This window comes from Athene cunicularia, assembly GCF_003259725.1.
Source record: "Athene cunicularia isolate RWA chromosome Z unlocalized genomic scaffold, athCun1 chrZ_part1, whole genome shotgun sequence".
NCBI lineage: Eukaryota > Metazoa > Chordata > Aves > Strigiformes > Strigidae > Athene > Athene cunicularia.
In genome coordinates, this window is record NW_020799142.1 from 23,612,773 (window position 1) to 23,640,322 (window position 27,550).

Here is a 27,550-nt window from a genome sequence, read left to right on the forward strand (position 1 = left end):
TTTCAAAGTTCTACTGGAAAATGTTTTGAATTCATGTTCCAGGAAGAATATGCAGCTTTTTCCTGAACTTACTACCAGGAATGATATATTGCCACAGCATACATTTTGCTAACAAAACTTTATCGGTGTTGATTTTGAACATATGTGCATTACATAGAACAACACAATGTAACTTCTTATAACTCTAAATTAAAATACAATCTATTTTTAATCAGTAAAAAAACCCAAACAAAATCCTTCCCCTCTCTAATACATCTCAGAAAATGTACTTCTTAACACATAATTGAAAAGACAGGCTTAAAAAAACCAAATCCTTGACCTATCTGAACAAGTCTTCCTTAAACATGTAAGTAGAGATGGATCAGTTATTTTAAGTTCTATCAGACCTGTAGGAAAAATGAATTCCAAATGGAATGGGCTCCCCATTTGAAGTACTCACCTTTCATATTTCTTGTCCTTTTGACCAGAAGATTGCTAGACTGTACCTTTCTTGAGCTAAAGTAGCTTACCTGTCAGAAACAAGTTTTCAGGTATCCAGGTGCCAGTTACGTAACTCCTGGTTAATACTCTCAATCAAAACTGGAAATTATTTGATATTTTCAGCAGTTATGTTATGCTTGTTATGCGTGATTCCATTAATTTATTAATTGATTAGCCATAACTGACGATGTGGCAGCTTCCAAATATTTTCAAACTCAATCTAATGTGGAATGTGCAATGGACTGATAGCACAGTATTTTGTTCTTGTATTTTATATATTTGACACTTCTAGTCAGTATTCCTAATGTAAATTTAGTATTATTGTGATGCCAACATGTGGTGCAGGGCTTTTTTTTCTCAAGGCTTAAGAAAATCGGCATAAAATTTGTCAGAATACCCTGCCAATAGACTTTAATCTAGAACACTTTGAAGGTATTAGCTGTTCATTGGGTTTTTAGAAGACATAAGTACAAACTGCCAACAATTTGACATGTCATATGAATCAGTTTCTTATACAGAAACAATAACAACATCTGCAAAAAAAATTAATTATGTGAATGCATTTGAAACAGGCTGGTAGTGAAAAGGAGGCTTAATCTGTCATTAAATGCTTGCAACCTTCAGTGCCCTTACATCTAGAGAAGATTTTGTAACATAAACAACAATATGATGAAAAACTTAATTTTTATTAGTTCTCTCCACTGTTTCCTGCCTGTCTATCCTATATGTCCTCCCTGTTGGTCATGTATATATGTCTTTTTCCCCCTAAAGAAAGTTATCGTGAAATTCATTACATGCATTGATATGGTTTGAACAAGGACCTTATAAATAAACAAATCAGGAAAACATATTAATATTGACAACAAAGTAAATTGAGCTGTCAGTCATTCACCACAGAAACTTGTAACATTTATACTCCTTGCAAAAGAAAATGTACCAGTTGGTTCAGGAAGTAGATATTATACACTGCAGTTATAATTTCCCAACAGGTCAAAGACAGGTTATTTGCCATGATTTTGCCATATTCTAGTTACACAGGTCATTTGAAAAGACTAAATATGTAGTGGGATTTTTTTTTTTTCCAAAGAAAAGCACTGTTAATGTAATTTGGAAAAAATTGTACAATACATTTTAACATGGAAACATTCATTCTTTATCTTTCATTTGTTAAATTACACTAATGTATTGCAAAGTGGAAGAAAAGTTTTAAGGCACCTTGAAAAATAGTTACTTGTATTCTAACAGAAGGTTAACAAAAATGTCAGCCATTTTTAATGATATTCACAAATCACAAAATCATCTAGGTTGGAAAAGAGCTTGAAGGTCATCGAGTCCAACCATTAACCTAACACTGACAGTTCCCAACTACACCATGTCCCTAAGTGCTATGTCAACCTGACTCTTAAACACCTCCAGGGATGGGGACTCCACCACCTCCCTGGGCAGCCCATTCCAACGCCTAACAACACCTTCTGGAAAGGCATTGTTAAATCCAGTCTAAACCTTCCCTGGCACAATTTGAGGCCAATCCCTCTTGTCCTATCACTCATTACTTCGTTAAAGTGACTCATCCCCACCTGAAGCCAAGATGACAGGCCTGTAATTTCCCAGATCATCATTCTTACCCTTCTTATATATGGGCGTCACATTGGCCAATTTCCAATCTGTCGGGACCTCCTCAGTCAGCCAGGACTGTTGATAAATTTTACCATCTTAAAATAAATAAAGCTTTCACTTAAAATTGCTGAAACTAAGACTATTAGGTTTTGTAACAGATATAATATTTTGTTTTACTTGCTTTTGCTGGTTATTTTCTGTCGCATTTTCAAATATGGTAGCTTTAACCACACTTTCAAATTCCAATTAGCTGAAAATTAATTGCATTGCAATTAACATGTTGGTCCTATGAACTCAGGAGAGAAATATGACCAATGTCATATACAGGAATAAAATTAGCAATGTTTTAAAATAGCACCAGTGATCCAGTGCTACTAACATAGAATATAGCCATATATTTCATATACAACCTCAGGCAATGTAAAGAAAATGCACGTCAAGATCTGATATCAGAAACTAGTGAAAGAACAAAATAAAACTTCACAACAAAATATCTGATTATGAAACATCAAGCTGTATTTTCATCCATTATGTCTTATCAGTCTGATGTACCTTGTATTCACCATAATCTTTTTCATCTAACAGATTCATTTTATTCAGCTCTACAAGTTGTTCTGGGCTCAGATCATTTTGTAAAGGTTGAACTGAGGCTTGTTCATACATTGGTTTTCCATTAAAAAAAAATTCCTTCCAATCAAGCATCACTTTTAATGGTATTCTGCTGTAGAAGAAAAAAACAGGTTACAAAATAAAGATTGAAGGTGTTAAGGGAATCCATATTTACAAGAATCAGAATCATGAAACAAGTAAATGTTAAACTAGATATAGTTTATAATGCTTTCTATAATTATTAGAGCTTTTTATAAGTGCTCTCTTACTTATATGACAGCCACAGGCACTTGTAGGCTTCAGTATTTTCACAAATGTGTTATCACACAGTATTTGGCTGGCAGAGCTATGTAGTAACAGTTTTGCTACAGCGATTTTTCCCTGTTTCAAAATATTCTTCCCTTTTTTGGGTTAAAGTCTCCTCTCACCAAAAATCTATATTTTTCCTGGAATCTAAAATTAATTCAGAGTGATATGAGTAATTACAGTAATTTTTTTTCTTTTAGAAAGGGAAAATATGCATATAAAACCAGATAAACTGCATATAGTAGCAAGCTAAATGCAAACAGGATGCTGACATATGTCACATTAGAATTCTATGTCTGCCAAATAAACAAATAACAGCTTAATTTTAACAAATTATCAAAATGAAAGTCTCTACTATTTCTTAAGATTACATCAATTTGGAGTTCCTTTTTCTTAGTAGTGCTTGTAGATACTTTAGTGTTATAGCTTTAAATAAACTCTGCATGTGCTGTTCAAAAATAATTGAATACCTGTTACATGCATCCTGCACAATTAAGTGCATGGAAAGACAGACAAAGCACACCTATAGTGAAAGTAAATGTAGATACAACCTTGATATGCATACTTTAGAAAGGTATTTCAAATATCTGCACATATTGTGCACCACTCAGTACAAGCAAACATGATACTAGCTGACACTGGAACCATGACTGTGTCAGACAAGGCAATCTTCAAATTGTCACTGAACTGTGTCTAAGCTGACTATTTTATCATGTACTTACTGAGCCTAAATTTACATAATGTCCATAAAACATAATCATATGTATTTCATATGGTTACAGCTTTATTATTTTAACACAGAATTATACTAAAAGGCAACTAAGATTTTGGCAAACTTTCTCACGCTGTAAGCCTTACCCCATAGTCTAAACCACTGAATACTAATGAAAGAACAACAGCAATACCCCACTCTGTGGTTTTCGAAACAATCCTACACTTGGAGGTTACTGCTTTTTTAGGACCTTCCCAGAAACCCTGTGCAATTAGGGCACATCAGAAGAGGGAATCACAGCATGTACAAGTTACAAGATTTTGGACTGAATTGCTACTATTTAGGACAGTCCAGGCAGGTTGATACATGTTAGGAAATTCATTCTGGTTTGAATTGTTCAGCTAGTGCAGGTATCTATGAGAATGAGATAAGCACCACTCAGTTTTTAACTTTTAAACTAATGAATTTGTTCACAAAAAAAAAAAAGCAATCAGTAGTTCTAGGGCTGTAGAACTGACAGATTTTAGTCTCCTAAGGATTCAAGTTGCGAAAAGTTTGATGTTTGAGAATCTAACCTAATGGCTGTTATTTTTACCTAACAGCTACCATACTCACTTGTTTGTCAGTAGACGATATTCTCCTACTTTTGTGGACAAATCAATAATTTGGTCAACCACTTCCGAACATATAGAATAATGCTTTTTATAACGTGCCTGAGCTCTTTCAACTGCAATTTTCTCATGGCATTCTCTTTCTTTGATAATTTGTTCTTCATGATCAATTTTTTCTTGTTTTGCAAGAGCCTAGAATTTTTTTTAAAGAGTAAATTTGAGATTGTAAAGAAAATGAAAGTGCAGAAGTGCACAGTCCTGGAAAAGAAAATTAACTTATTCATTTAAGTCAAGAAATGAAAACAGCTAGACTCTCACCAGAGCTGGATAGTCAGCAAAAAGATTAACACATAGAGAAATATAAAAATTTTTAGTCATTCTATAAATTCCAGTTTGTTTGATTTTTAACTGCTAAAATATAATGAAATAAAGGAGAAACATATTACCTCTTTCATGATAAACTGATTGAGAACATATTCAGTGCTTAGAGGGCAGGGAAACATGAAATTATGCTCTCTACTCTTTCTAAGGAACAACTATGCAGATGCATTGGTAAAGGCTTAGTTCCACTGAAACACACAATGGAATACTCATTTAGAGTATGTGTCAAGTAATTTAACTTACAAGATTCTGATCTGCAAATAATCTAATACTATTGATGCTGTTCAATCTTTGAGAAAGATTTCTGGTTGTGGTAGAAAATTATCAGTAGTTCATGTGATGGTGTGTTCGTTTTGGCAGAAAGTGTACTCAAAGAGATGAAATCAGGAGCTATAGCTGCTGATTACACAGGACTCCAGCAGTGTTGGAGGATTTGGAGCTGCTAATTGCTTTTGGCAAAAGCAACGTAAGATTTCTACCATCACATTACAGCCTACTATGAGCATAGCACTTGGCAGTTTCCCACAGGATTAGAAATCCTTTTAATTTACTAATCAGCTCCAAGATCCAGGTAGAAATTAGCACCCATGAGTGAAGCTCCTCCAGCATTTGTCAAAAATGGATGTTAAAAAATTACATCTAAAGGAAATTAAAAACATGATTCTTGAAACAAGTTTTTGTCATTGTCTTTTGTCATTTTGCCTCTGTGCCTTTTAAACAGCATACAGAGATGTTTTCTTACAAAGTTAATATTAGTTTGAAAGAAAAGATCAAAATCACACTTTAAGTTGCTCAGCTTTATCCCTTATAGAATATATTAACCCCTAAAGAATATATTCATCATTAAATCACACTGCCCCTAGAAAAGTCCTGAATTCTAACAGTTGACAATACAAATTTCATTTATAACAGGAAAGTACTGTAACAGTCCTGCAGCAATTCAAGGAGCAGATAATCTTTTACCGCTTCTCTATCAAGAGCTTCCTGGAATTCTTTCAGTCGTCTTTCTTCGTACTGTTTTTCCCTGAAAATTCTGTTTTGTTTTAACACCTCTTTTTCATGTCGAACATGCATGAGTTGAACTCCAATCCTCCGCTCCTGTTGAGATTGTCTCATTAGCCTGTAAATAAGTTGCTCCTCCTGGTAAGCCTCCTAAAAGATAACAAATAATAGTATTAAGCACAGCTTATAAACTATCTCATAGACATCTCATCAGTGTCTCATATGAGAAATATGAGTGGAGTCATATATCAGCATTTACCAGCTCATTTGATATATAAATCTGGATACATACCTATTTATGAGTACTATTTCTGCAAACAATGTAAGAACGTAGAACTATGGAAGTGAATTCTAAATATGTCTTAACTGAGATTCAGTAAAAACATTTGTTCAGATTACTCAATTTTAACTTGGATATTTCCTGTGTGCAAAGCAACTTCTGCACATTTCAAACAATTGATTTCTGTATGTAAAGATATAACTTTTCCTCAAATCATTAACTTATCCCTGCTCCTCACCAGTCCCCATCCTCAGCCATACTCTGCTGGATCCTTCATCCAGTCTATTGTCCTATGGGTTTGAATTTTTTCCCTCTTTCTTCAGATTTGGGTAATTACATTCTCCATTCTCCTCCATTCAGGAGACTGGGAATATGAGGAAGCATTCAGAACAGAGGAAGATACAAGATTTCCAGGTAACAATTTCAGTGGTTTAACTAGGACATGAATAGAACCCCATATTTGGTACTGTAAGAAAACAATTCTGAATCAGTGCTTGAAGCAAATTGATGTGCACAGACATTTTAAGAGTTGTAGACTCTTAATTTTCAAAATACTTGTCAAAACATAATAGTATCTTCTCACTACTACACTTCTCTAGACTGTTCTTGGTATCTAAAGCTTTGCCTCCCTTCTTTCACAGTCCAGAACTACTTCTGAGTTCTATGAAAAAGCTTGCCTTTCAAGCTCTATTGCCAAATATCATTTCTACAGCAGAATTTTAAGAGGAAATTTCTGATTCCCTGGACATTTGTTTCAGATGCAGCAAAACTGCTATGAAATATGTTAAAATTTAAGGACCTAAATTGGGAACTGATCTGGAGATTTCAAATTAATATTCCTAAGAACAGTGGAACAGGTAAGGCAGTTAGTAATAGTACAAAAAAATCAAACAAATTAAAATATTGCTTCTACTTTCTTTTAATCTGGTTTATTTTTCATCAGCTGCCTGCGGCAGAGAGGGCAGAACACATTACATAAATTCACCTACAAATGAAAAAATCAAACTTTATTACATATTATCATATTATTTATGAAACAACTCCACAAAAATGTCTAGATCTGTGCTACACAGTGCAACCAGGACATCTGTAACAGATTTCTAATGCAAAGCTGCAAAATTTGGCTATTTTAATTGCACTAATAAGAACAACAACTTTCTAAATAATTTTTATCTTTAATGTTGATGTTAGGGAGAAGCCATTATTTTTCAAACAAAATTCTCTTCATATTTTTAAGTGTCTTTGCCTTTACATGGGAATGAAGTACATTCCAATTGAATACTGGTGACCTGAAAAGACTAAACATATAAAAATCCCTCAACATTTTGCTTTTTTTAGCCAAAATGTGAGCTTTGCACTCCCCTTTCCTAGCACTGAATCTCCTGACACTGCATGATAGCTCTAATGGCAAATATGTGGTCATCTCAGGTTTTAATCCCAGAGTACTTCACCTGCACAAAATATTGTCTCTCTACAAAGCTTACCACAAAATAAGGATCTAATTTTGAATGTATTTTATTTGTACTCTATTTGTAGTGTACTGTTTGTAATATTTTTCTATGCACAGAATTATCATCATGCACGTAGTTGAAATGGAAAACTATGCAATAGTAACAACTTCATGTGTAGTTTATATTTTTGTATTCAGGCTATGCATCATTTGATACAGTATAGGTGATAAAATTTTCCAGTAGCACTGTCTACTGAAGAGTTAATCTGCCCATTTGTCTCTTACATTCATGAAGTCAAGGCAATAAAAGGAGACATGATGCTCTTTGCTGCTTCAGTTCTATTCACTGCTACTTTGGACCTAGTATTCCATTAGCATTTCAAAGAAGAGTAGAGGATGCACAGGCTTTGTTTCCTATTAAAATAAAATATCCTTCACTGTTTTCTTTACTTGCAACTGTTTATCCTCAACAATGGATTAGTACAGCAATAACTACTTCACCAGACAAAAACGGATGTTTAATTCTTAATTAGCAGGGGATTGAAGGAGCCACCCTTAGAGAGTGGTCATTTGTCATACTCAAACCATCAACTGTACAGTGTAAGTAGTTGGACCAGTGAGAAATCAAAGCACCTCATATAGGTGAATGAGTTCTTTATAAAGGAGTGGGAAAATGCTCCTTTAGAACACTTCAGAGCAGCCAAAAGAGACCTCTTCTTTGTTAACTGAAGGGTAGAGAACTTTGATATTCTAAGTGATCAAATATTTGACATGTTGAGTCGGCCTAAAAAGCGCCAGCAGAAAATTTTTGAGGAACAGGAATATATAAAAATGCAATTAACTTAAAGCTACACAATGGTTAATTTAGGATTCAGAACACCAAAGTGAAGCATTGGTAGCTATCTTTCATACAAACAGGAATAGACAAAGTACTAAAGCTGAAAAGTTCTGACACTTCTGGACATATCAGGAGATAAAATGGTAACACTATTTTTGGACCTAACATTTTACATCAGCTTCTGCACAGAGTACTGTGCAGTGTCTGAAGAAATCATAAATATCATAAAAGGGACATAGAATCATAGAATGGTTTGGGTTGGAAGGGATCTTAAAGATCATCTAGTTCCAAAACCCCTACCATGGGCAGGGACACCTTCCACTAGCCCAGGTTGCTCAAAGCCCCGTCCAGCCTGGCCTTGAACACTGCCAGTGTCTCACCACTCTCATAGTAAAGGATTTCTTCCTAATATCTAATCTAAATCTACCTTCTGTCAGTTTAAAGCCATTCCCCCTCATCCTATCCCTACCTACACCCCCCGATAAAGAGTCCCTCCCCATCTTTCCTGTAGCCCCTTTAAGTACTGGAAGGGCACCATAAGGCCTCCCCAGAGCCTTCTCTTCTCCAGGCTGAACAACCCCAACTCTCTCAGCCTGTCCTCACAGGGGAGGTGCTCCAGCCCCCTGATCATCTTCATGGCCTCCTCTGGACCTGCTCCATAGTAATAATTTGAAAAATCCCTACCGAGAAAGCATAAGACACACTTTTTTTCCATTTACCTACTTGAGACAACAGTGGCATCCAGTGGCCAAATATTAATGTGTTTACGCTTCATGTTGCTCATACGTAATTACTATATCACGTTTTTCTATTTTTTTCATTTCCTTTTTTAATTTACATACAAATGAAACAATTCTGTCCTGTTGTGTAGTCATAAATTTTATCATGAAAACTTACAACTTGGCATACATAAATCTATTTGGTTGACAAGCAATGTAACAATCCATTTCCCCTCCTGTTTTCATCTTCCCAATTTACTGCTGATGTTAACTTCTTCTTGATAATTTTTTTAATTCAGAGAGATAAAACCGGAACAGAGTATTTAAAAATGAGTGCTTAGAATAAATACTTTGTTGAAATGGTGGAGATCAAAGATACAACTGGGATGAAGCCATGTTACTGTCAAGTACTTTCCACTCCTGCCTCTGAAAATCTGACTGGCATCACCCCCGTACTTCACGTAGAGGATTGTCGTGTCATTGTAAAGTATTTTTTCTCCCAGGCTCCAACTTGTAGTGTGCCAAAACTCAAAAATTTAAACAAGATTCATTTAGTAGAGATTTATACTTATGGACATGAAACACACTAAAGCACACTCGAGGGGTGAAATTCATTTGACTCTAAATAATCCCATGCCCTGTATTCAAGTTTTATGCAGTATAGGTAAAAATCTAACCCTAGTGTTTACAAGAAAGCTGCAATTTCAGTCTGCAAATCCTTTCTCGTTCCTTTCTCATTCAATGTTTAATGGAGGAAGAAAGTAATTTTCAACTCCTTTGTATATATTTTTTTAAAGAAAATAATGTCACTTTGCTTCACACTTCTCTAAAATCAAACAACACCTAATTTTTGAAATCTCACAGAATTCCAGCCATACACTTCTTTGTCTGTTAATTTAGAACCAAATTACTACTAAGTAGATTCTCTAATCTGGTCAGAATATTGTTGTAGTCAACTGCTCACTTGTCTTTCCTAATTCTTGCAGTTTGTGACTTTGATTGTTTCTATATCCACACTGATTTTTCTTCTTGAGAAGTTAGGAATACTGTTGTTACTTTTGCCTTGCTTTGGAGCCTCACTGGAGCCAGTCTGATTGACAGCACATTGCAATAACTCCTCCATCTCAAACTGACAAGGGTTGTACTACAACCACAGATGGACCAGCTGCCTGACGTCTTGAGAGCACTGGCTGGCTTTGCTGACTTAGAGCTACTGTATCCACCAAATGCCCCAGTGATTGCTGCTGGACACATGGCAATCAGCTGATAGCCACGGTTACCAGAACCACTAGTTCAGGATGTTGGGACTGTGCTGGAGCTGCAACAGCTAAGAGCAGATAAAGAGCAAGTTTTGGGACTACAGTGATTTCAGACAACTGGGTTGTAAAACTTCTTCATGGGCTATGCATATGAACAAGAACATGATATAGAATATCTTTGAATGAGAACTCAGAGACAGCATACATGGATATACAGACTCTTCATCTAAACCACTACAGGTGTTTTTCATAGAATACAGGTCTGGGATAGATCTTAAGAAGTCATCTAACACTTAGACGCCTACCCCAACAATTTTTTTTTTTCTTAACTCCAAAAACATTTCCAGATGTCATAAGCCAATAAATAAATACACATGTCATTTCATACTTTCCCTTTCAGAGATGCACACATCTGAAGTGCTATTATTTTATGCAACAGCAGTGGAGACAGGCTCATCTATACTGGATTGAACACATATGAACTAAGCTAAGGATTCACAGTGTAACACTAAGTTAAAAGATAACTAGAAATCATAGAAACCCAGTGAGTTTCTGTTTTGATACAATCATTACAAAAGAGAAGATCCCTGAAGTCAGTAATCTAAGAGCTGCTTTTTGAATGAGTGTATGAGGAAGAATCTGAAAAGCCTTATGCTTTATGGGACAGGATTCAAATGCAACATCCACTTTCAGACACAACATAGACATCCTCCAGAGACACATTAAAAATTAAAGCTTTGATCTGCAAAGTGTTTTGATTCTTCATATCACCCAACACAATCACTTCAGAATTCATTCAGTCCAGATCAAAAAATTTACATGACAGACTTGTAAATAGAGGTTTTCAACCAAGGAATGCCATATTTGTTGCTTTGTAATAAGTATGTTCTTTAGAACCAATATACATATTGATAATTTAAAGCTCAACTTTGGGGGGGTGGTCTTCAATGAAATTTTAATAATCTTAGCTCTGCTGCCTTCCTTTGATCCTTTACAATTTATAAGAATGAAGTATGACATAAAGGTGGTAAGAAAGAATGAACAACCTTCTATATTTTCCAAGGAAAGACAATAGTTGGTATAAAAGCTTTTTCCTGAGGTAAGTGTATATATATCCCTTTATCTCCTCCAGATTTTATTCAACCCTCCAAAAACACTGTTCTTTTACATTTGTCAGCAAATTCTTAAATTGTGCATGAGTTATAAACTTCAGCATACATTTTCTCACCTCCTCAGTCTCATGTTCTATTAACTGTTCCATTAGCATTTTTCGTCGTCTCTTTTCTCGTTGTTCTCTAGCAAACGTATCTTCCTCTAAACGGTTTTGAATTTTCCTTATATATTCATCATCTGAATAAATATTTAACAGCTCATTTGCAGTCTGTGCTGTAGTTTCTAGAGATGTTTCTTGCAACTTCTGTGTTTGCAGTGATTGCTGTATATCACTGATTGAAAAGATTAAAAAGAAAAATATCACTGACTTTACAGGAATTATGGTTCTTAGAGGTGTTTTCATAGAGATATGTATATGGTTATGTGCACGTCTGACAAACGTACAGTAGCACTTTTTGTGGGCACTGTGGCTACTTCTTCATGTGTCTGTGCCCCACAATGACTACTAAGTCCAGAGGAGGGCTCCAGCACCGACTTGAGCCAACAATTAGTTCATTTGATATTATGAAGCCATATTCTGCAGAAACAGAAAATAAGGATAGCTCACAAAATATCGAAGAATGATGAGTTACTCTTGAATATATCCATACATTCTGAGTGCAGTTTTGCAGATCTATTAATGACAGGTTGTTTACACACAGCAGTATGCATGAGTGCCATCTCTTCTGAGTATGGTATACATATCACTAAAGATGACAGAATGACTATTACTGAAAATAATTCGCAAATAAATCAACATACAGATAAGTCTAAGTAGAAAGGCTGTTTCTCTATATTTTCTTTGAAAAGTGTTATCATTTATGTACATCCACAACCATTCTCGTCTCTCTGCAAGTCTAACTGACCTTACACACTCAATGACTGAAATGAACAGAGATGCACTTTGTGTCCTTCATTGCTGCATATATGGCAAAAAGGAGAGCAGGAAGCTTGAGCCAAAGGTGAAGTAAAAATACTGTAATGGTGTTGGAGTTGGAATATTTGGAGTGCTAGTGGGACAATTGCTCAAAAGACAGTCACAGCTTAAACTAGACAAGCTACTACATATTGCCCAAGCAGCTGTCTACATAGATAACAGGTATCTGAGGTAGGAACCTGATTAATCTTAACAATCCAAAATCCAAATATTACCCGCCAGTGACTTGGCTGTGTACTGCAGAGGCATTTCCTGCCACAGACTTCTCAAACTTTTTAATCTCCTTGTATGTGTCCTGAGGAAATAAGACAAAATTTAATGTTTCTTTTCTCTTCACAAAGCATCATAAGGAAGGTTCAAGAGACTAAGTATTAGGGCAATATTTTTGTCATGTTAGTACAACAGAAATATTTACACTGAAATTATTTTAAGCATCAGTTAGATCAAGAAAACAGGCAAGACTATTTCCTTCTTCTATATTTCATTTCCTTTCCCCTCCCCTCTTCTTAGAATCCTATGTCTACCAGCCAGAAAATCCTAAGATTTTGCAGCTATTAATTCTGCAGTATAATTCTTATTTTACATAGGACTCTACTTGTCTATATAATTCCCACCATTTAGGGATCTGAAACAAGATATTCTGGGCTATGATCCACTTCAGATTTAGTAGCTTGAATTTATCCCTGATAGTTACTCAAGCAATTGTGTTCCTACATTCTATATTTAAATACATCTGTCATGGTTGCATAGTTATAGAAACTGGTAATATTTGCACTCCTTATGACAATACAATCCATGAACTGTAAAATTACAATCCAAGTACACTTCAGCACTAGATAATATTGAAATCTTTTTTATTGTGCATTGATATAATCTCTTGATGGGATCCAAGTCTATTGTCAATTTTTGCTGTTACTAACATTTTTGATAGAGCAGACAGTCTTAAAGTATGTTACAGAAGAGTTCATAAATTATGGTGCAAAACTTCATCATGCACAAATATGAAAGAAACATTAGTGCTTTAATTTCACATATTCTACTCAGTAGACCAGAAGCTAAAATACTGTTAGCAATTAAATTAGTACCTACCTATGGTATTTATTCTGTAAGAACCTTCTCTTACATCAAACCAAATTTTTATTAAGTAACAAATGAAGAATCATAATCAAATTAATATTTAGTCTAATTTTCAATGGTTGAGTCTGTATCATTTTAACAGTTGTGTCAGCAGCTTTTGGATGGTGCAAATACAGTATTTGTAAGTGTAAATGCTTCCAGAAATAATGTTTTGCAAGTCCATATAATTAACATTAAAAGAATATAGACCATAGTTACCTCTGCTTCTCTTTTTTTCTTTAATTTTTTGGCTTCAGAAGCTTTTATGGTGTGGCTTGGTGGTGGCTTTGGAATCTGTATAATGGCTGCTTGAATCCTGGCCATTATTTCATTTTGTCTCCTTCTTCCTATGCGATGCTAAATATACAACATCTTGTGTTCAGACACTTGAGTTGAAACAAGATACAGCCCTAATACGCTACCTATATATTGATGAAGTAAATATAACTGCCATAAAGAAAAACGTTTTCCAGGAAGAAAGTAGAAGAGCTTATCAGGCTCCAGGCTTGAACAAACTACTTTTCCTTCTTTCTTTTTTCTCATTCAAGTGGATCACTGAAATGCCATGAAAGCAAATAAATTCTTTCTCTTTCATCCACAGTTAAACCTTGTCTTAAGAATATTCTCAGTCACTGTACTTGTAAATCACAATTTTAAAAGAAGTAGATGTTGTAAAATACATTTTAAATTAAATCATTTTTCATTCTGAGTAATTTGACAGCTTAGCAATATACTAGTATATGTTCTCAATATTTGAGGATGAAGATATATTTTTAAACTACAATTATCAGAAAATGATACATCTATAAATGCTATGTCTACATTAACAAATAGTGTGGAGCAATAGAAGCACATCTGTAAAGAAAAACAGTCTGTGCTCAGTGCCTAATAGGCATGTAAGGACTCGTATTAAATTCTAGCTCTAGTATGGTACCTGTTTCAGGTCAGAATTCATCATGGAAACTGAGAATCCATCTTCCTGGTACAGAAACTGAGAATACCATTAGGCAATATTACCACTGAAAAATTAGTCTCAGATGATCAAGAAGCAACAAACATTTAAATTATACGATTTAAAAGTGCACTACAGATGCATGCAGTTAAAGGTGGAATTGAGTGGAGAAAAAGTTTTTTTACAAAAAGTCAAAGATATTAAAAAATTTAATATGTAATATATCAAGTTATTAATATTTTTTATATTTTTTTAAATATATATTTTGGATACTGCTTGTATTTTCTAGATACACAAAGGGACTTTTTTCATTCTTGCTCATGCAGTGGCAATAGAACAGCTAAATAACCACAGCAAGACTCTCTCCCTTTAATTCGCTATATAAAATGCTTCTCAAACTAGTCAACTTCACTTTCATTGGTTCATCAACCCTTGAATAGCTGGCAAGTTCCTCTATATAAACTACAGGCTGTATTTTGGATGACTGTTTTCATACCTTAAGAATTTAGTTTACCTTTTTTACTTTACCAGAACAGCTACACAGAGCTACAAGATGCTCTGAGGTCATACCCACTATAGGTCCCCTTCCCTGTGTCTTTTTCCTGCTTTTGAACAATGCTTCATCTTTTCTTCACAAATGAAGTATGCCACAAACCTCTTTTACAAGGACACCTTAAACACATACAGTTGTGAAATTTAAACTTCATCTTCAAATCTGTAACTATTTTCCATGAACAACAACCCACAAAAACTCTCAATTTAACATTAAATGATTTTTAAATATTGATGCTAAGGATCTTATATCACTATACTGACTTTGTATCTACATATTAATGATTGCCATACATACCCTTTTTCTTTGTTTTTGTATAAACATGACTGTGTGGCACAGAATTAACAAGCATTCACACTGGCTTTAACTAACTCATTGTGTACATGACCTTAAGAAAAAACTTCTTCAGAAGTCTATAAAAAGTAAGCAGTCACCTTTTCAATGTCTTCGGCTCTTTGTTCCTCTTTTAGCTTCTGAACTTTCTGTTGTTCTGCAATATGTATGCGAGCTATTTTATCTTCTATTGCCTTAGATTTTATTTCAAATTGCTCTGAAATCTGCTGCAGTTGCAAATCAGTCTGACGTGGCGTTAAAGTTTTCAGACACTAAAATTAAACATCAAGCAATGAAGAGTCAGAAACAGTAAGAAACCATATTATATTTTTGCAATAGCTATTTCAAACTGTGTTTTCCTGTGTTAATGTACACAGAACATCTAAACATGGTTGAATATTTTTCAGACGAACAAGTCTAGCTCCACTGAAAATAACATGAAGATTTGAACTTGAACAATGCCAAAATTTGTTTAGTTTGGAGACAAGGAGGCTGAGGGGTGACCTCATTGCTCTCTACAGCTTCCTGAGGAGGGGAAGTGGAGAGGGAAGTGCTGAGCTCTTCTCCCTGGTATCCAGTGACAGGACACATGGGAATGGTTCAAAGCTGAACTAGGGGAGGTTTAGACTGGACATCAGGAAGCATTTCTTTACTGAGGGGGTGGTCACACACTGGAACAGGCTTCCCAAAGAGATGGTCGACACCCAAAGCCTGTCAGTGCTTAAGGGGCATTTGGACAATGCCCTTAACAACATGCTTTAACTTTTGGTCAGCCCTGAATTGGTCAGGCAGTTGGACTAGATGATCATCGTAGGTCCCTTCCTACTGGAACTACATTCCATTCTATTCAAACTGAAATACAGAAAAGTCAACTTAAACATAAGGAAAAAGAATTACTGAAAGGGTAATAAACAATTTGTCCAGACAGGCTGTGTAATCTACAACTTTGGAGATATTCAAGACCCAACTGAACAAGATCCATGAGCAACCTGCTCTAGCTGACTTTTCGTAGGGCAGGGAGGGTGGATTAAGTGACCTCCAGAGGCCCCTTCCAACCTCAAATATCCTACAATTGAAATGCCATTCTGAACCTATCTATTGATAGGAGCTACTCTCAGTTGTTTTATCTTCTTTAAGTTATTCCACTATAGGTGAAGGGATGTTTCAACTGTTTGCCACTTTCCTTGAACTTTTTGGTAAACTTTCTGCTTGTAGACTGTTTTCCAGGAAGTATGCCAGGAAAAAATAATGAAATTTCACCTAGTTAAATTTGATTAATGATATATAGCTTCTTAAAGATTGCTCATCCTGGTAACAAATTATGGTCTGCACATGCTGAACATTACTGTTGGAAGACAAGAAGAACATCTTTAACAGAATCTACTACATCAATACTGACTTCCTCTTTAAATACTCTCTTTCCCCTTTGTTTTTCCCTCTTTATATTACTCAGCACATGGTTATTGCAGGCTGGAGTGTAGTATAAATAAATGGAGAGACCTGCAACAGAAGGAACCAAACCACTGTGGCACGAAGCTCACCACAGTTATAAATAGGTTTCCTGGAGGGGAAATTAGTCTGATACCTAGACCACAATAAAGTCTGCAATCTCTACTGATCTAAGGAGTAAAATGGCAGCTGCTGAACAACTACTAGCTTTTGTTGCTATACATAACTTAAGTCTGGAGAAAGCTTAAAACAGAGCAGGTAACATAGAATGAGCCAAAATAAAGGAACACAAAACACATATGATCAATATCCTCATGAGTCACAGATAAACCATGTAATCCCACTGTCTATGTCTAAGACATAGCAAAGGACTGCTTCTTTTCCATATAAGTATTGTGTTTTGAATAGGAGATTTAGAAAGTGGGGAGGAGAAGCATGCAACATACTTGAGAGGTACATGTAAATATCTTTTATCCTATATGTAAATGTAAATACCTTTTATGATATATATTTATATAAAATAGCCATAGTTAGTTACCTCTCGATACAAAACACTTTCAATAGACTTAAGCTTTGCAGTTGCTGCAGGTCTCATTGCTTCCATGGCTACTCCAGTGAGTTTTGCCTTCCTCTTTTTTTCTAAAGCAATATACAACTCATATAAAAGCTTTGTTGCAGCTCCATGCTGTCCTGTCATGATGTCTTGGGCCACATTCTCATTAAACTGTACACCAAGGAGGTGAAATGTGGGCTCCAGGCGAGAAAAATTGTTAAGTTTTGCATTTGCAACCCTATATGATTAAAAACAAGAACAAAAAAACAACAATCAGAACATAAACTTACTTGCAATTCCAACTTGCTGCAATAAGCATGGTCATGACATTTATCTCATATCCAGATAGGAAAGGTAAAAAGCCACAGATTACTTCCTTAAAGTAATGTGATACACACTTTGGCAGTACTGCAGTACATGTAACTGCATTGGTCTACTAGGCACAACTTTTGGAAAAATAGAGAACACACTGGGTTATATAAATCTTGATACATGCACACACAAAGTGCACCTGACAGCAAAAGTTCACCCCCTGTTGCAGCTAATTGTATACCATTCACAAAAAAAGTACAGAGTTAGAATGAAATTTCTGATTAACTGTATCAATCCACTTGAGCTCTAAACAGCCAAAATATACGAAATTTTAATAGTCTATATAATCTATTAACACAACATTTCATCGTATTTTTTCTCCATTACGAAGAAATGGACATATGGGTTTTGAAGTACTGTTGAAAACAAAGACTATGATCTCAACAAGCAATTTAGATTCAAAACTGAAATAGTGGATTGCAAAGTAATGTTTCTCTTGATATGTAGATTCTTCTGTGGAAGCACTCAAGATCAATAGATATACAGGCCAAAACCCAATAACAATAAATTATTACTGTATCACAATTAACGCATCAAATTTAATCCAACAAATCCATAACTTCAATCTGAGACAAAACATCATGCTTTTCATACTGCTCTATCACTTGGGTTCACAGTAATCCCTTCACATAAACCAACAAGCTTCTGAGGTCAGAAAAGCTACAGCATAATTCTACAAAAATGTTCAACTTTAACATAATACCTTCTGGTAACACAGTATTCACCTTATTCCTAAACGAAATAATCAAGGAGCTCATTATTCTCACTGTAATAGTCCATTGCCTTATTTCTTACACAATTATACATAACTGCAGCTTACAATTACGGAATATTCTTCTGTCATTGAGTCAAGGTTAAGGTGAGCCCTATTGTCAGAAATCACCTCACATGCACTGGGAATCTGTGGTGATATCATCTCTTAATTTTTTGTTCTGTAATCAGTCCAGACGGAACTTCTTAACCTTGCCTCATAATACAAAAATGTTGTAAATCTTATTTCAAGATCATTGTAAGAGTTCAGTGAAAACTTCACTATTTTATTTTTTAAATATGGACTGCAAAACTGGAAAAAGTTTTCCCATAGTATTTCTTTTTAAAAAGTAGCATCACTTCCTCAATTATTATTCCTTTGCTTATAAGTCCAAGAACTGTGAAACATAAGCAGCTAATATAGGTAAGTAGACCTTGACTAGTTAGTCACAATGACCCAACATTTTTCTCTGTCAGTGCCTTCTAGATTACAGTTGCGTATCCTAAAAAATGAATCTACGTTTCTTCCACCACCACCCCAGCATCTATGATCTTGCCTTGGACTGTGTTAAAACAAAACAAAGTGATGCCAGCTTACCAACTGATTTATGAATAATAATGTTTTTCCTTAATAGCACACTCTAAATTTTAAGAGTATTACTTTATAGATGTTAAGTAAGATTAGGCACGTACACATTCTTGCAGGATTCCGGGACCATAAAATTACTATTACACAGTAATAATTGATTTAATATGCAGAAAATGAATCTTGGAATTGTGAAAATCTTGCCTCAATTCTCAACAGTTCTCAAAAGATCAATGTCAGTAATAATTAGAAAATAAAATAATGAAGAAAGGTGAAAGCATCTATTTATCTTTAAAAATTAATGAAATACCATGGTAAAGAACATCACATACAGTCTTCCTCCCTCTCCTTGTATGCCAGATTCCTACAGACCTTAGGAATTGTCAGGGTCTTTCTCTGGGCCTGGTCCAATATATCCATGTCTTTCTGTTGTGGTAAGGCATTAGCTGTCTTTTTCTCTCTGCTAAGCCAGAGAAATGTGGCATTCAGATCACAGCTAACCCCTACAGGAGGTTGAAACCTTCACGGGAACAAAAGCAGAAACGCGAATATGGTGGTTGATGTTTGTTCAATTTATTAACTGCGCAATTGCTTTATATACACCTTTCTGTATATCGCGAGATGTTTAGTTCCCTGTTCTTTCCGTGCATCACAAGATCTTCATGAGCCTCTATTCTTCCCGTACATCACGAGATCTTCCGAGGGCCTCTCCCTACATCTTTCTTGCACTGGGGAGTCCTGAACTGGATGCAGCACTCCAGATGTGGTCTCACCAGTGCCATCTCTTTTTAATGTGATCAGGACACTGTTGGTCGCCTTTGCTGCAAGGGCACATTGCTGGCTCATGATCAACTACTTCTCCACCAGGGCCTCCAGGCCCTTCTCTGCAAAGCTGCTTTCAAGACAGTTGGCCCTCAGCTGGTACTGAAGGCACGGGGTTGTCCTCACCAGAAGCATTTCCCTTTGCTGAACTTCATGACATTTCTGCCAGCCCTTTTCTCCAGCCCATCAAGGTGCCTCTGGAGGGCAGCACAGACATCTGGTGTATCAACCTCTCCTTCCAGTTTTGTATCATCTGGAAACTTGCTGAGGGTGTGCTCTGTCTCATCATGCAGGTCATCAGTGAAGATGTTTAAACAGTATTGGTCTCAGAATCAGCCTTTGGGCTACACCACTAATCACTGACTGTCACCTACACTTCACACAGCTGATCACAAACCCCTGAGCCTGGCAGTTCAGCCAGTGTTCAGTCCACCTCATTCTCCAGTTACCTAGTCCATACGTCATCAGTTTGTCTATGAGAATGTTAAGGAAGACAGTGTCAGAAGTCTTAATGGCACAGGAGCAGGTGGTGCTCAGGTGCTGTAAGAGATGCCAGTGCCAGAAAAGACCACCCTGGCTGAAAAGGGAACTTCAGCTGCAACTCAGGGAGAAAAGGAGAGTTTACAGCCTTTGGAAGAAGGGGCTAGCCACTCACAATGATTACAAAGAGGATGTGAGGCTATGCAGGGCAGAAATCAGGAGGTCTAAAGCTCAGCTAGAAATTAACCTGGCTTCAGCAGTCAAAGATAACAAGAAATGTTTCTATAAGTATGTGGGCAGCAAAAGAAAGACATGGGAAAGTCTCCATCCCCTGCTACATGCAGGAGGAAACATGGTAACAAGTGATGAGGAGAAGGCTGAGGTGCTTAATGCCTTCTTTGCCTCAGTCTTTAATAACAAGACTAGTTGTACTGAGGGAATCCAGCCTCCTCAGCCAGAAGTCAGACGGGGAGAACGACCCCCCTGAAATCCAGGAGGAGACTGTCAGTGACCTACTGCATCACACAGACACACACAAGTCCATGGGACTGGATGGGACACACCCGAGGGTGCTGGAGGAGCTGGCTGGGGTGCTCACCAAGCCGCTTTCCATCCTTTACCAGCAGTCCTGGCTGACCAGGGAGGTCCCAACAGATTGAAAATTGGCCAATGTGACGGCCATCTATAAGAAGGGTCAGAAGGATGATCCAGGAAATGACAGACCAGTCAGCTTGACTTTGGTACCTGGGAAGCTGATGTAGCAGCTCATCCTGAGTACCATCACACAACACGTGCAGGACAACCAGATGCTCAGGCCCAGTCAGCATGGGTTCATGAAAGGCAGGTCCTGCTTGACAAACCTGATCTCCTTCTACATCAGGGTGACCTGCTTGTTGGATGAAGGAAAGGCTGTGGATGTTGTCTACCTTGACTTCAGTAAGGCCTTTGACACCGTTTCCCACAGCATTCTACTGGAGAAACTGGCTGCTCACAGCTTGGATGGGCACAGGCTTTGCTGGGTAAAAAACTGTCCAGATGCTGGGCCCAAAGGGTTGTGGTGAACAGAGTTAAATCCAGCTGGCGGCCGGTCACCAGTGGTGTCCCCCATCTTTATTGATGATCTAGATGAGGGGATCGAGGGCACCCTCAGTCAGTTTGCAGATGACCCCAAGTTGGGTGGGAGTGTTGTGATCTGCTCGAGGGTAGGGAGGCTCTACAGAGAGACCTGGACAGGCTGGAGCCATGGGCTGAGCCCAACTGGGGGAGTTTCACTAAGGCCAAATGCCGGGGGCTGCCCTTGGGCCACAACAACCCCCAGCAGCGCTGCAGGCTTGGGGAGGAGTGGCTGGAGAGCTGCCAGTCAGAGAGGGACCTGGGGGTGTTTATTGACAGCCGGCTGAACAGGAGCCAGCAGTGTGCCCAGGTGGCCAAGAAGGCCAATGGCATCCTGGCTTGTGTCAGCAATAGTGTGGCCAGCAGGGACAGGGATGTGACAGGGGAGACCTCATCGCCCTCTACAGCTACCTGAAAGGAGGGTGCAGAGAGCTGGGGATGAGTCTCTTTAACCAAGTAACAAGCGATAGGACAAGAGGTAATGGCCTCAAGCTGTGCCAGGGAAGGTTTAGACTGGATATTAGGAAGCATTTCTTTCCAGAAGGTGTTGTTAGGCGTTGGAAAGGGCTGCCCAGGGAGGTGGTGGAGTCCCCATCCCTGGAGGTGTTTAAGAATCATGCTGTCATAGCATTGAGGGATCTGATGTAGTTGGAAACTGTCAGTGTGAGGTTAATGGTTGGAGTGGATTATCTTCAAGGCCTTTTCCAACCTAGTTGACTCTGTGAAAAGTCAATGTAAACAGTACTGATCTTCTCTCAGCCACTGTGCCAGCCACCTCACTGTAGAAGGGTGTCATGTAGTCGGGCATGATTTCCCCTTCGTAATCCATGCTGACAACTCCAAATCATTATCTTGTCCTTAATATACTCGGAAATGGTTTCCATGCTTATTTGTTCCGTTGGTTCCCAGGGACTGAGGTGAGGCTGACTGGCCTGTACATCCCCAGTTCCCCCTTCTTGCTTTTCTTGAGGACAGGAGTGGCAGTTGCATTCTTCTAGTCCTCGGAATCTCCTCCAATCACCAGGACCTTTCAAAGATTATTGAGAGTGGCATAGCATTGACACCGCCCAGGTCCCTCAGCATGTGTAGGTATATACCATCATGTCCCATGGACCTGTGTACTTACAGTTTACATAAATGTTCCTTAAGCTGATCCTCCTCCACCAAGGGTAAATCTTTCCTGCTGCAGACTTTCCTGCTAGTCTCAGGGTCTTGGCATTTCTGAGTGCAAGTTTTACCAGTAGACTAAGACAGAGAAGGGATTAAGTACCTCATGCTTTTGCATGGCAGGCTGAGGAGTATTCGAGAGTCTGAGATAAAGATTCATCAATGGAGCTGTACTCTGACATCTAGGATGCGTGGCCACTGTTAAGGGGTATGCTTTGTCCAGGAGGAAGGCAGCATCACAAGGGAGGAGGGGTGGAAGAAGGTTACAGCATGGAGTTTTAAGCAAAACCCCTCCTTACCCTCTAAGATACCCTTACACAATAGGTAGAATGCCCTGGGTGTGGTGGAGAATGCACATAATGAGATAGAGGAGGAACTTGCACAAGCAGTCTTGCCAAGGTCAGGGAGGCCAACCCCTCACAACAAAACCTACATTAAGACCAGTGCCAAGAAGAAACAACAGTGAGTTACGGTCACTGGGGATTCCCTACTGTGCAGCCCCTGTTTGCAGACCAGACTCTATTTTCAGGGAAGTTTGCTGCCTCCCTGGAGCCCAAATTAGGAATGTCAACACAAGACTCAAGAGCTTAGTACAACCTTCAGACTACTACCCATTCCTGCTCTTCCACATGAGTACAAATGATGTCACAACAAAAGTCTGAAGTCAACCAAGAGATTTCAGAGCCCTGGAAAGAATGCTAAAAATTTTGGGAGCACACATATCGTGTTTTCCTCAATGTAAGCACTGATGGGTTTTTTTGACTGGGTCCTGTGCCCCAGTCAGCAGCAGGCTCATGTTTTCTCTACCCTTCCTTTTGCTGTGGAGATACCAGCAAAAACCCTTCTCATTGCCCTCCATGTCCCTCACCAGTTTTGACTTCTAATGGGCATTGGCTTTCCTAAAGCCATCCCTACATATTCAAGACTGTCTCTGTGCTCTTCCTGGATCATCTGACCCTGTTTCCACATCTTGTATTCTTCCTTATTGTGTTTCAGTTTTGTCAGCAGCACCTTATTCTTCCATTCATATTTCCTGCTGCCTTTGTTCAGTCACACCTTGCAAGAAAAAAAAAAAAACTGGAAAAAAAAAAAATCAGCTGCCTTGGACCTTTCTTCTCTCCAGGACCATTTTACTAAGATCCTTCCAAGCAGATCGCTGAACAAGCCGAAGTCTGGTTTCCTGACACCTAAGATTCTGATGCTGCTTATTTAGCTTGTTCACTTCTCTTAAGATCATGAACCCCACCATCTCACAGTCATTGCAGTCAATGCTGCACCCCACCTCCCTTGTGAGTACATACTAGGTTTAGTAGAACATCTCCCCTCTTCAGCTCCCCAATCACATCTCTCAGGAAGCTATCGTCAATGCACTCCAGTAACCTCCTGGTTGCTTGTGCCTGGCGGTGTTTCTCTTCCAGTGGATACCAACTTGGTTAAAGTTTCCTATTCAACCAAGGTTTGTAAAAATGAGAATTCTTCCAGTTGTCTCAAGAAAACCTTATGTACTTCTTCCTGCTCAAATGATCTGTGGCAAACACCAGCACAGCATCACCCAGTTTGGCCTTTCCTCTAATCCTAACATATAAAACCTTAACTGGTCATCATCCATCCCAAGGTAGAGGTCCACGCGTTTTCTCTGCTCTCACATAAAGAGAAACTCCTCCTCCTCACCCTCCCAGCTTGTCCATCTGTCACAAACTGTACATAAACAATGAATTGTTCATAAAGATGATGTCTCAAATAACTCGAGTGAAATGCCCTGTGGGGGAGAAGTGGAGAGAGCACTGTGGAGGTGGGGCACTGGGCCACTTCTCTCCCTCTCCCTCCTGTTGTTGCCTAGAGACAGAACTTGGCTAACTGTGCAGGTACAAGCCAGAGAAAGCAATAATCTTCTGGAACAACTCATTGCACACGTGTAAGAAAAATTATTATATAAAGACAACACCACATGTATGTCTTTGTCGACCCACAGACCAAGCCTGCTACTCTATGACAACACAGGATCCAAGCCTGGTGATTCCCCTTTTCTTATCTCCTCTCTTTATCATCTTTCTGCTCTCTCTCTCTCTTTCTCACATATATTCATGTGTATAACTTTTGTACAAATTGTGATCAGTTGACCGTTGACCGGTTGTTAGGAAAATAGTCACATCACCAAACTGCCTTTATTTGTTCAAGTTATCAGCTAATTGTTGCCATATTGTCTACATTCACTCACTAAAGTTGTCATTTAACGTAAGTTACCAACTAAATTGTTCCTCTGAGTCGCTGTGGTGACTCAGACCGCCCTGCTGCTCTGCCAAGCAGAGACCAGCTCTTCCACCGGCTCTTGGGGAATTTAAAACACTCACCCCCCCTCATAACCCATTGCACGGGATAAGACACATCCTAAAGAGCCTGTGTCCAGCCAAGGCAGTACCCTAGTTGTGTGAGCTATCCCACTACCTGTGATTCTAGTGATACAGTAGTCCTTAAACTGCACACAGGCTTCTAACTCCTTCTGTTTGTTCCCCATGCTGCATGCATTAATGCAGAGACAGACACTTCAGAGAGGCAGCCAGTTGTGTTGATTTACCAGAAAAAGTGTGAACACTTCTCCCATAATGGTGTCTTCTCAGCACTTCCTTAACTGTGTACATACATTTAGGGTGGGCAGCCATCTGCACTGTTTTGCCCCTCTTATTCACATCACCCTTCTCCTCTTGCTCGCCAGTCTAGGTCACCACTTCCTCCCCTGTTTGAGAGTAATCATCTTATTTCCCCCTCATTCCTAGTTTAAAGCTATTCTCACCAGGTTTGCCAGACTGTTGGCAAAAATGCTTTTGCCCAACTTGGTCAGGTGGGATCCATCTCTTCCTAGCAGTTCTCCATCTTCAAAGAGGACCCCACGACTGCAAAAAACAAATCCCTGCTTGACATCCACTGCACAACCACTTGTTGATAAGTAGAATCTATCCACTCCTCATCAAGCCCTTCTACCTCACCAGCAGAAATGAGGGAAAAAACCACTTGGGCCCCATGCCTTTGACTTTTGCCTCTAGAGCCACTCTTCATATGCTCCATGTCTCTCTGGCAGTATCCTTGGTGCCCACATAGAAGAGCAACAGGGGTAACAATGCAAGGGCTGGATGAAGCTCCACAGTCCTGGACCCAGCTCTCAGCAAGCAGCAAACCTCCCTGCCTAGCATACAAGGTCAGCAGGCCTCCATCTCCTGCAGGAGAAAGTCTCCTACTACTATCACTCACCTTTAATCCTGGTGCTACTGTGGGGTTCAGGCTTCTTCAGCTCAGATGCTTTGTTGCACAGAGCCATCAGCCTCTCATCTGCTACCAAGGCAATGAACCTGTTCTGCATAGGCAGATCAGCAAGTGAACCTTCCTTCTCTTGCCAGAAGTCATGAGCTGCCAGTCATCTCCTTTTCCCAACCTAACAAGCACAGATTCTCATTGCCTCCATCTCAGCACAGCTGCACATTCAGGTTCCTGTATTTGCAGTATCTCAGAGAAGATCCAGTCAATCTCCTTTTCATCATCTGTGATGTGAACCATCTACTGAGCTCCTTCTGCAGCCGCTTGACTTGGTGAAACAGATCTTAGATGAGCACACACCTCTGCAGGCAAACCCACCCGCTCCCCCTGCCTAAGGCTAAGATTTTTCAACTTCTTGTTCACTGTGGATATTATACCACAGAAGTTTACTTGTTAGCTTATAAATTCTCATGTAATCTTCCTTCAGGGCTTTACTCAGAGCCCCGCAATAGATCTCGACCATTTTCATTTTAGCGAAGGTGTAATGGTCACCACCGCACTACACCTCTGGATTCCTGGCTCTAAACAGCTCATGGGGTCAGTGTCAGTATCTCCAATTGTAGAGACATCCTTGAAGGCCTGTTGAACTTTTGGTCTCACCTGTTGCTATGATAGTTACAATCAAAATTCTTGCAGTAGTATGATCAGTCTCTATGGAAATACGAAGCTAATCCGTAGTAGCTTTTGACTTACTGGTAAATGTATCAAATCTTAATAAGTTCTACATGTCTTTCTCATTCTGGATTAGCAAATCATAACCGAAAAATAAATATCTTGTCTGATTTATGTAAGAGATGTGTTATCCATAGGTACTAACCTGCTCTGTGAAAACTGATTAAAGTCATCCTGAAGACCGTATTTGTGTAGAAGTTCTCCTAGGAGGTAGCCAGTAGAAAATTCTTCTGAAAATGATCCTGGGACTTGTTTATTGTGTTTTTAAAAAAAAAAAATAAAAATCATATATTATTCTTAATTCAACTTGTTATTATTTTTGTAACAAAACCAAGCCCAGACTTTATTAAATAATTCAAAGAAATTTTAGAAGATTAATCTAGCAGTAACTAGTTTTCAAGTCACAAATAAATGTACTTTCAGTGTAGGTATTTTGCAACGTGAACTTTAAGTAGTTATTTAATTCCCATTTTTGGTGTTAAAAAGTGAACACTTTCATAATTGTCCTTGAGATCGTGGCAGTATCTATAAAGGATAAATTACTAAATTTTCTGTAAAAAATGCAAAAACCCCGTTAGATCTAATGTGCTTCTCTCCCACGGAAAGTTGCTTTCTCTTTGCAGAACAAATGCTTTTCCAAAGCCAGCACAACACCTGCCATTCAAAACAAAGCACTGCTTTGCAAACATATTAAAATGTATTTATCCTCTGGAGTCCTTATTAGCAGATGAAGCCTGAGATCCTCGTACCTCCTGAGAGCGCTTGCGCCTTGAGGAAAATTAGCTTCAGCTCGAAAATCACCGCCTTGCATATGAACATTAAAAATGTACCTGAGGAGGTATGTTGACGCGAGGAAGCGGGAGGGTTGGTCCGTCGGTCAGTCAGCGGGAGTGGGCCCCGGGGGACCCCTGGATCCGCCGGCGGCAGGAAGGCCCGGCCCTGCGGCAGACCCCGCGCTGAGAGGCAAGAC

At 38.5% G+C, this 27,550-nt stretch overlaps 1 protein-coding gene across 1 annotated transcript in view; it reads right to left on the reverse strand.

The window, feature by feature from the left end:
- The window catches only part of LOC113489686 (sperm flagellar protein 2-like), a 64,729-nt gene extending 37,889 nt beyond the window's left edge, over window positions 1-26,840 (reverse strand). The window contains exons 1-9 of the mRNA XM_026865632.1: window positions 26,726-26,840; window positions 17,295-17,547; window positions 15,409-15,579; window positions 13,689-13,826; window positions 12,569-12,648; window positions 11,493-11,709; window positions 5,680-5,868; window positions 4,340-4,527; window positions 2,650-2,818 (exon numbers count right to left, since the gene is read on the reverse strand). Of these exons, the coding sequence (XP_026721433.1) occupies window positions 2,650-2,818; window positions 4,340-4,527; window positions 5,680-5,868; window positions 11,493-11,709; window positions 12,569-12,648; window positions 13,689-13,826; window positions 15,409-15,579; window positions 17,295-17,453 (1,311 nt within the window). The 5' untranslated portion in view covers window positions 17,454-17,547; window positions 26,726-26,840. The remainder of the gene's footprint in view (window positions 1-2,649; window positions 2,819-4,339; window positions 4,528-5,679; window positions 5,869-11,492; window positions 11,710-12,568; window positions 12,649-13,688; window positions 13,827-15,408; window positions 15,580-17,294; window positions 17,548-26,725) is intronic.
- Window positions 26,841-27,550: the final 710 nt, after the last annotated feature.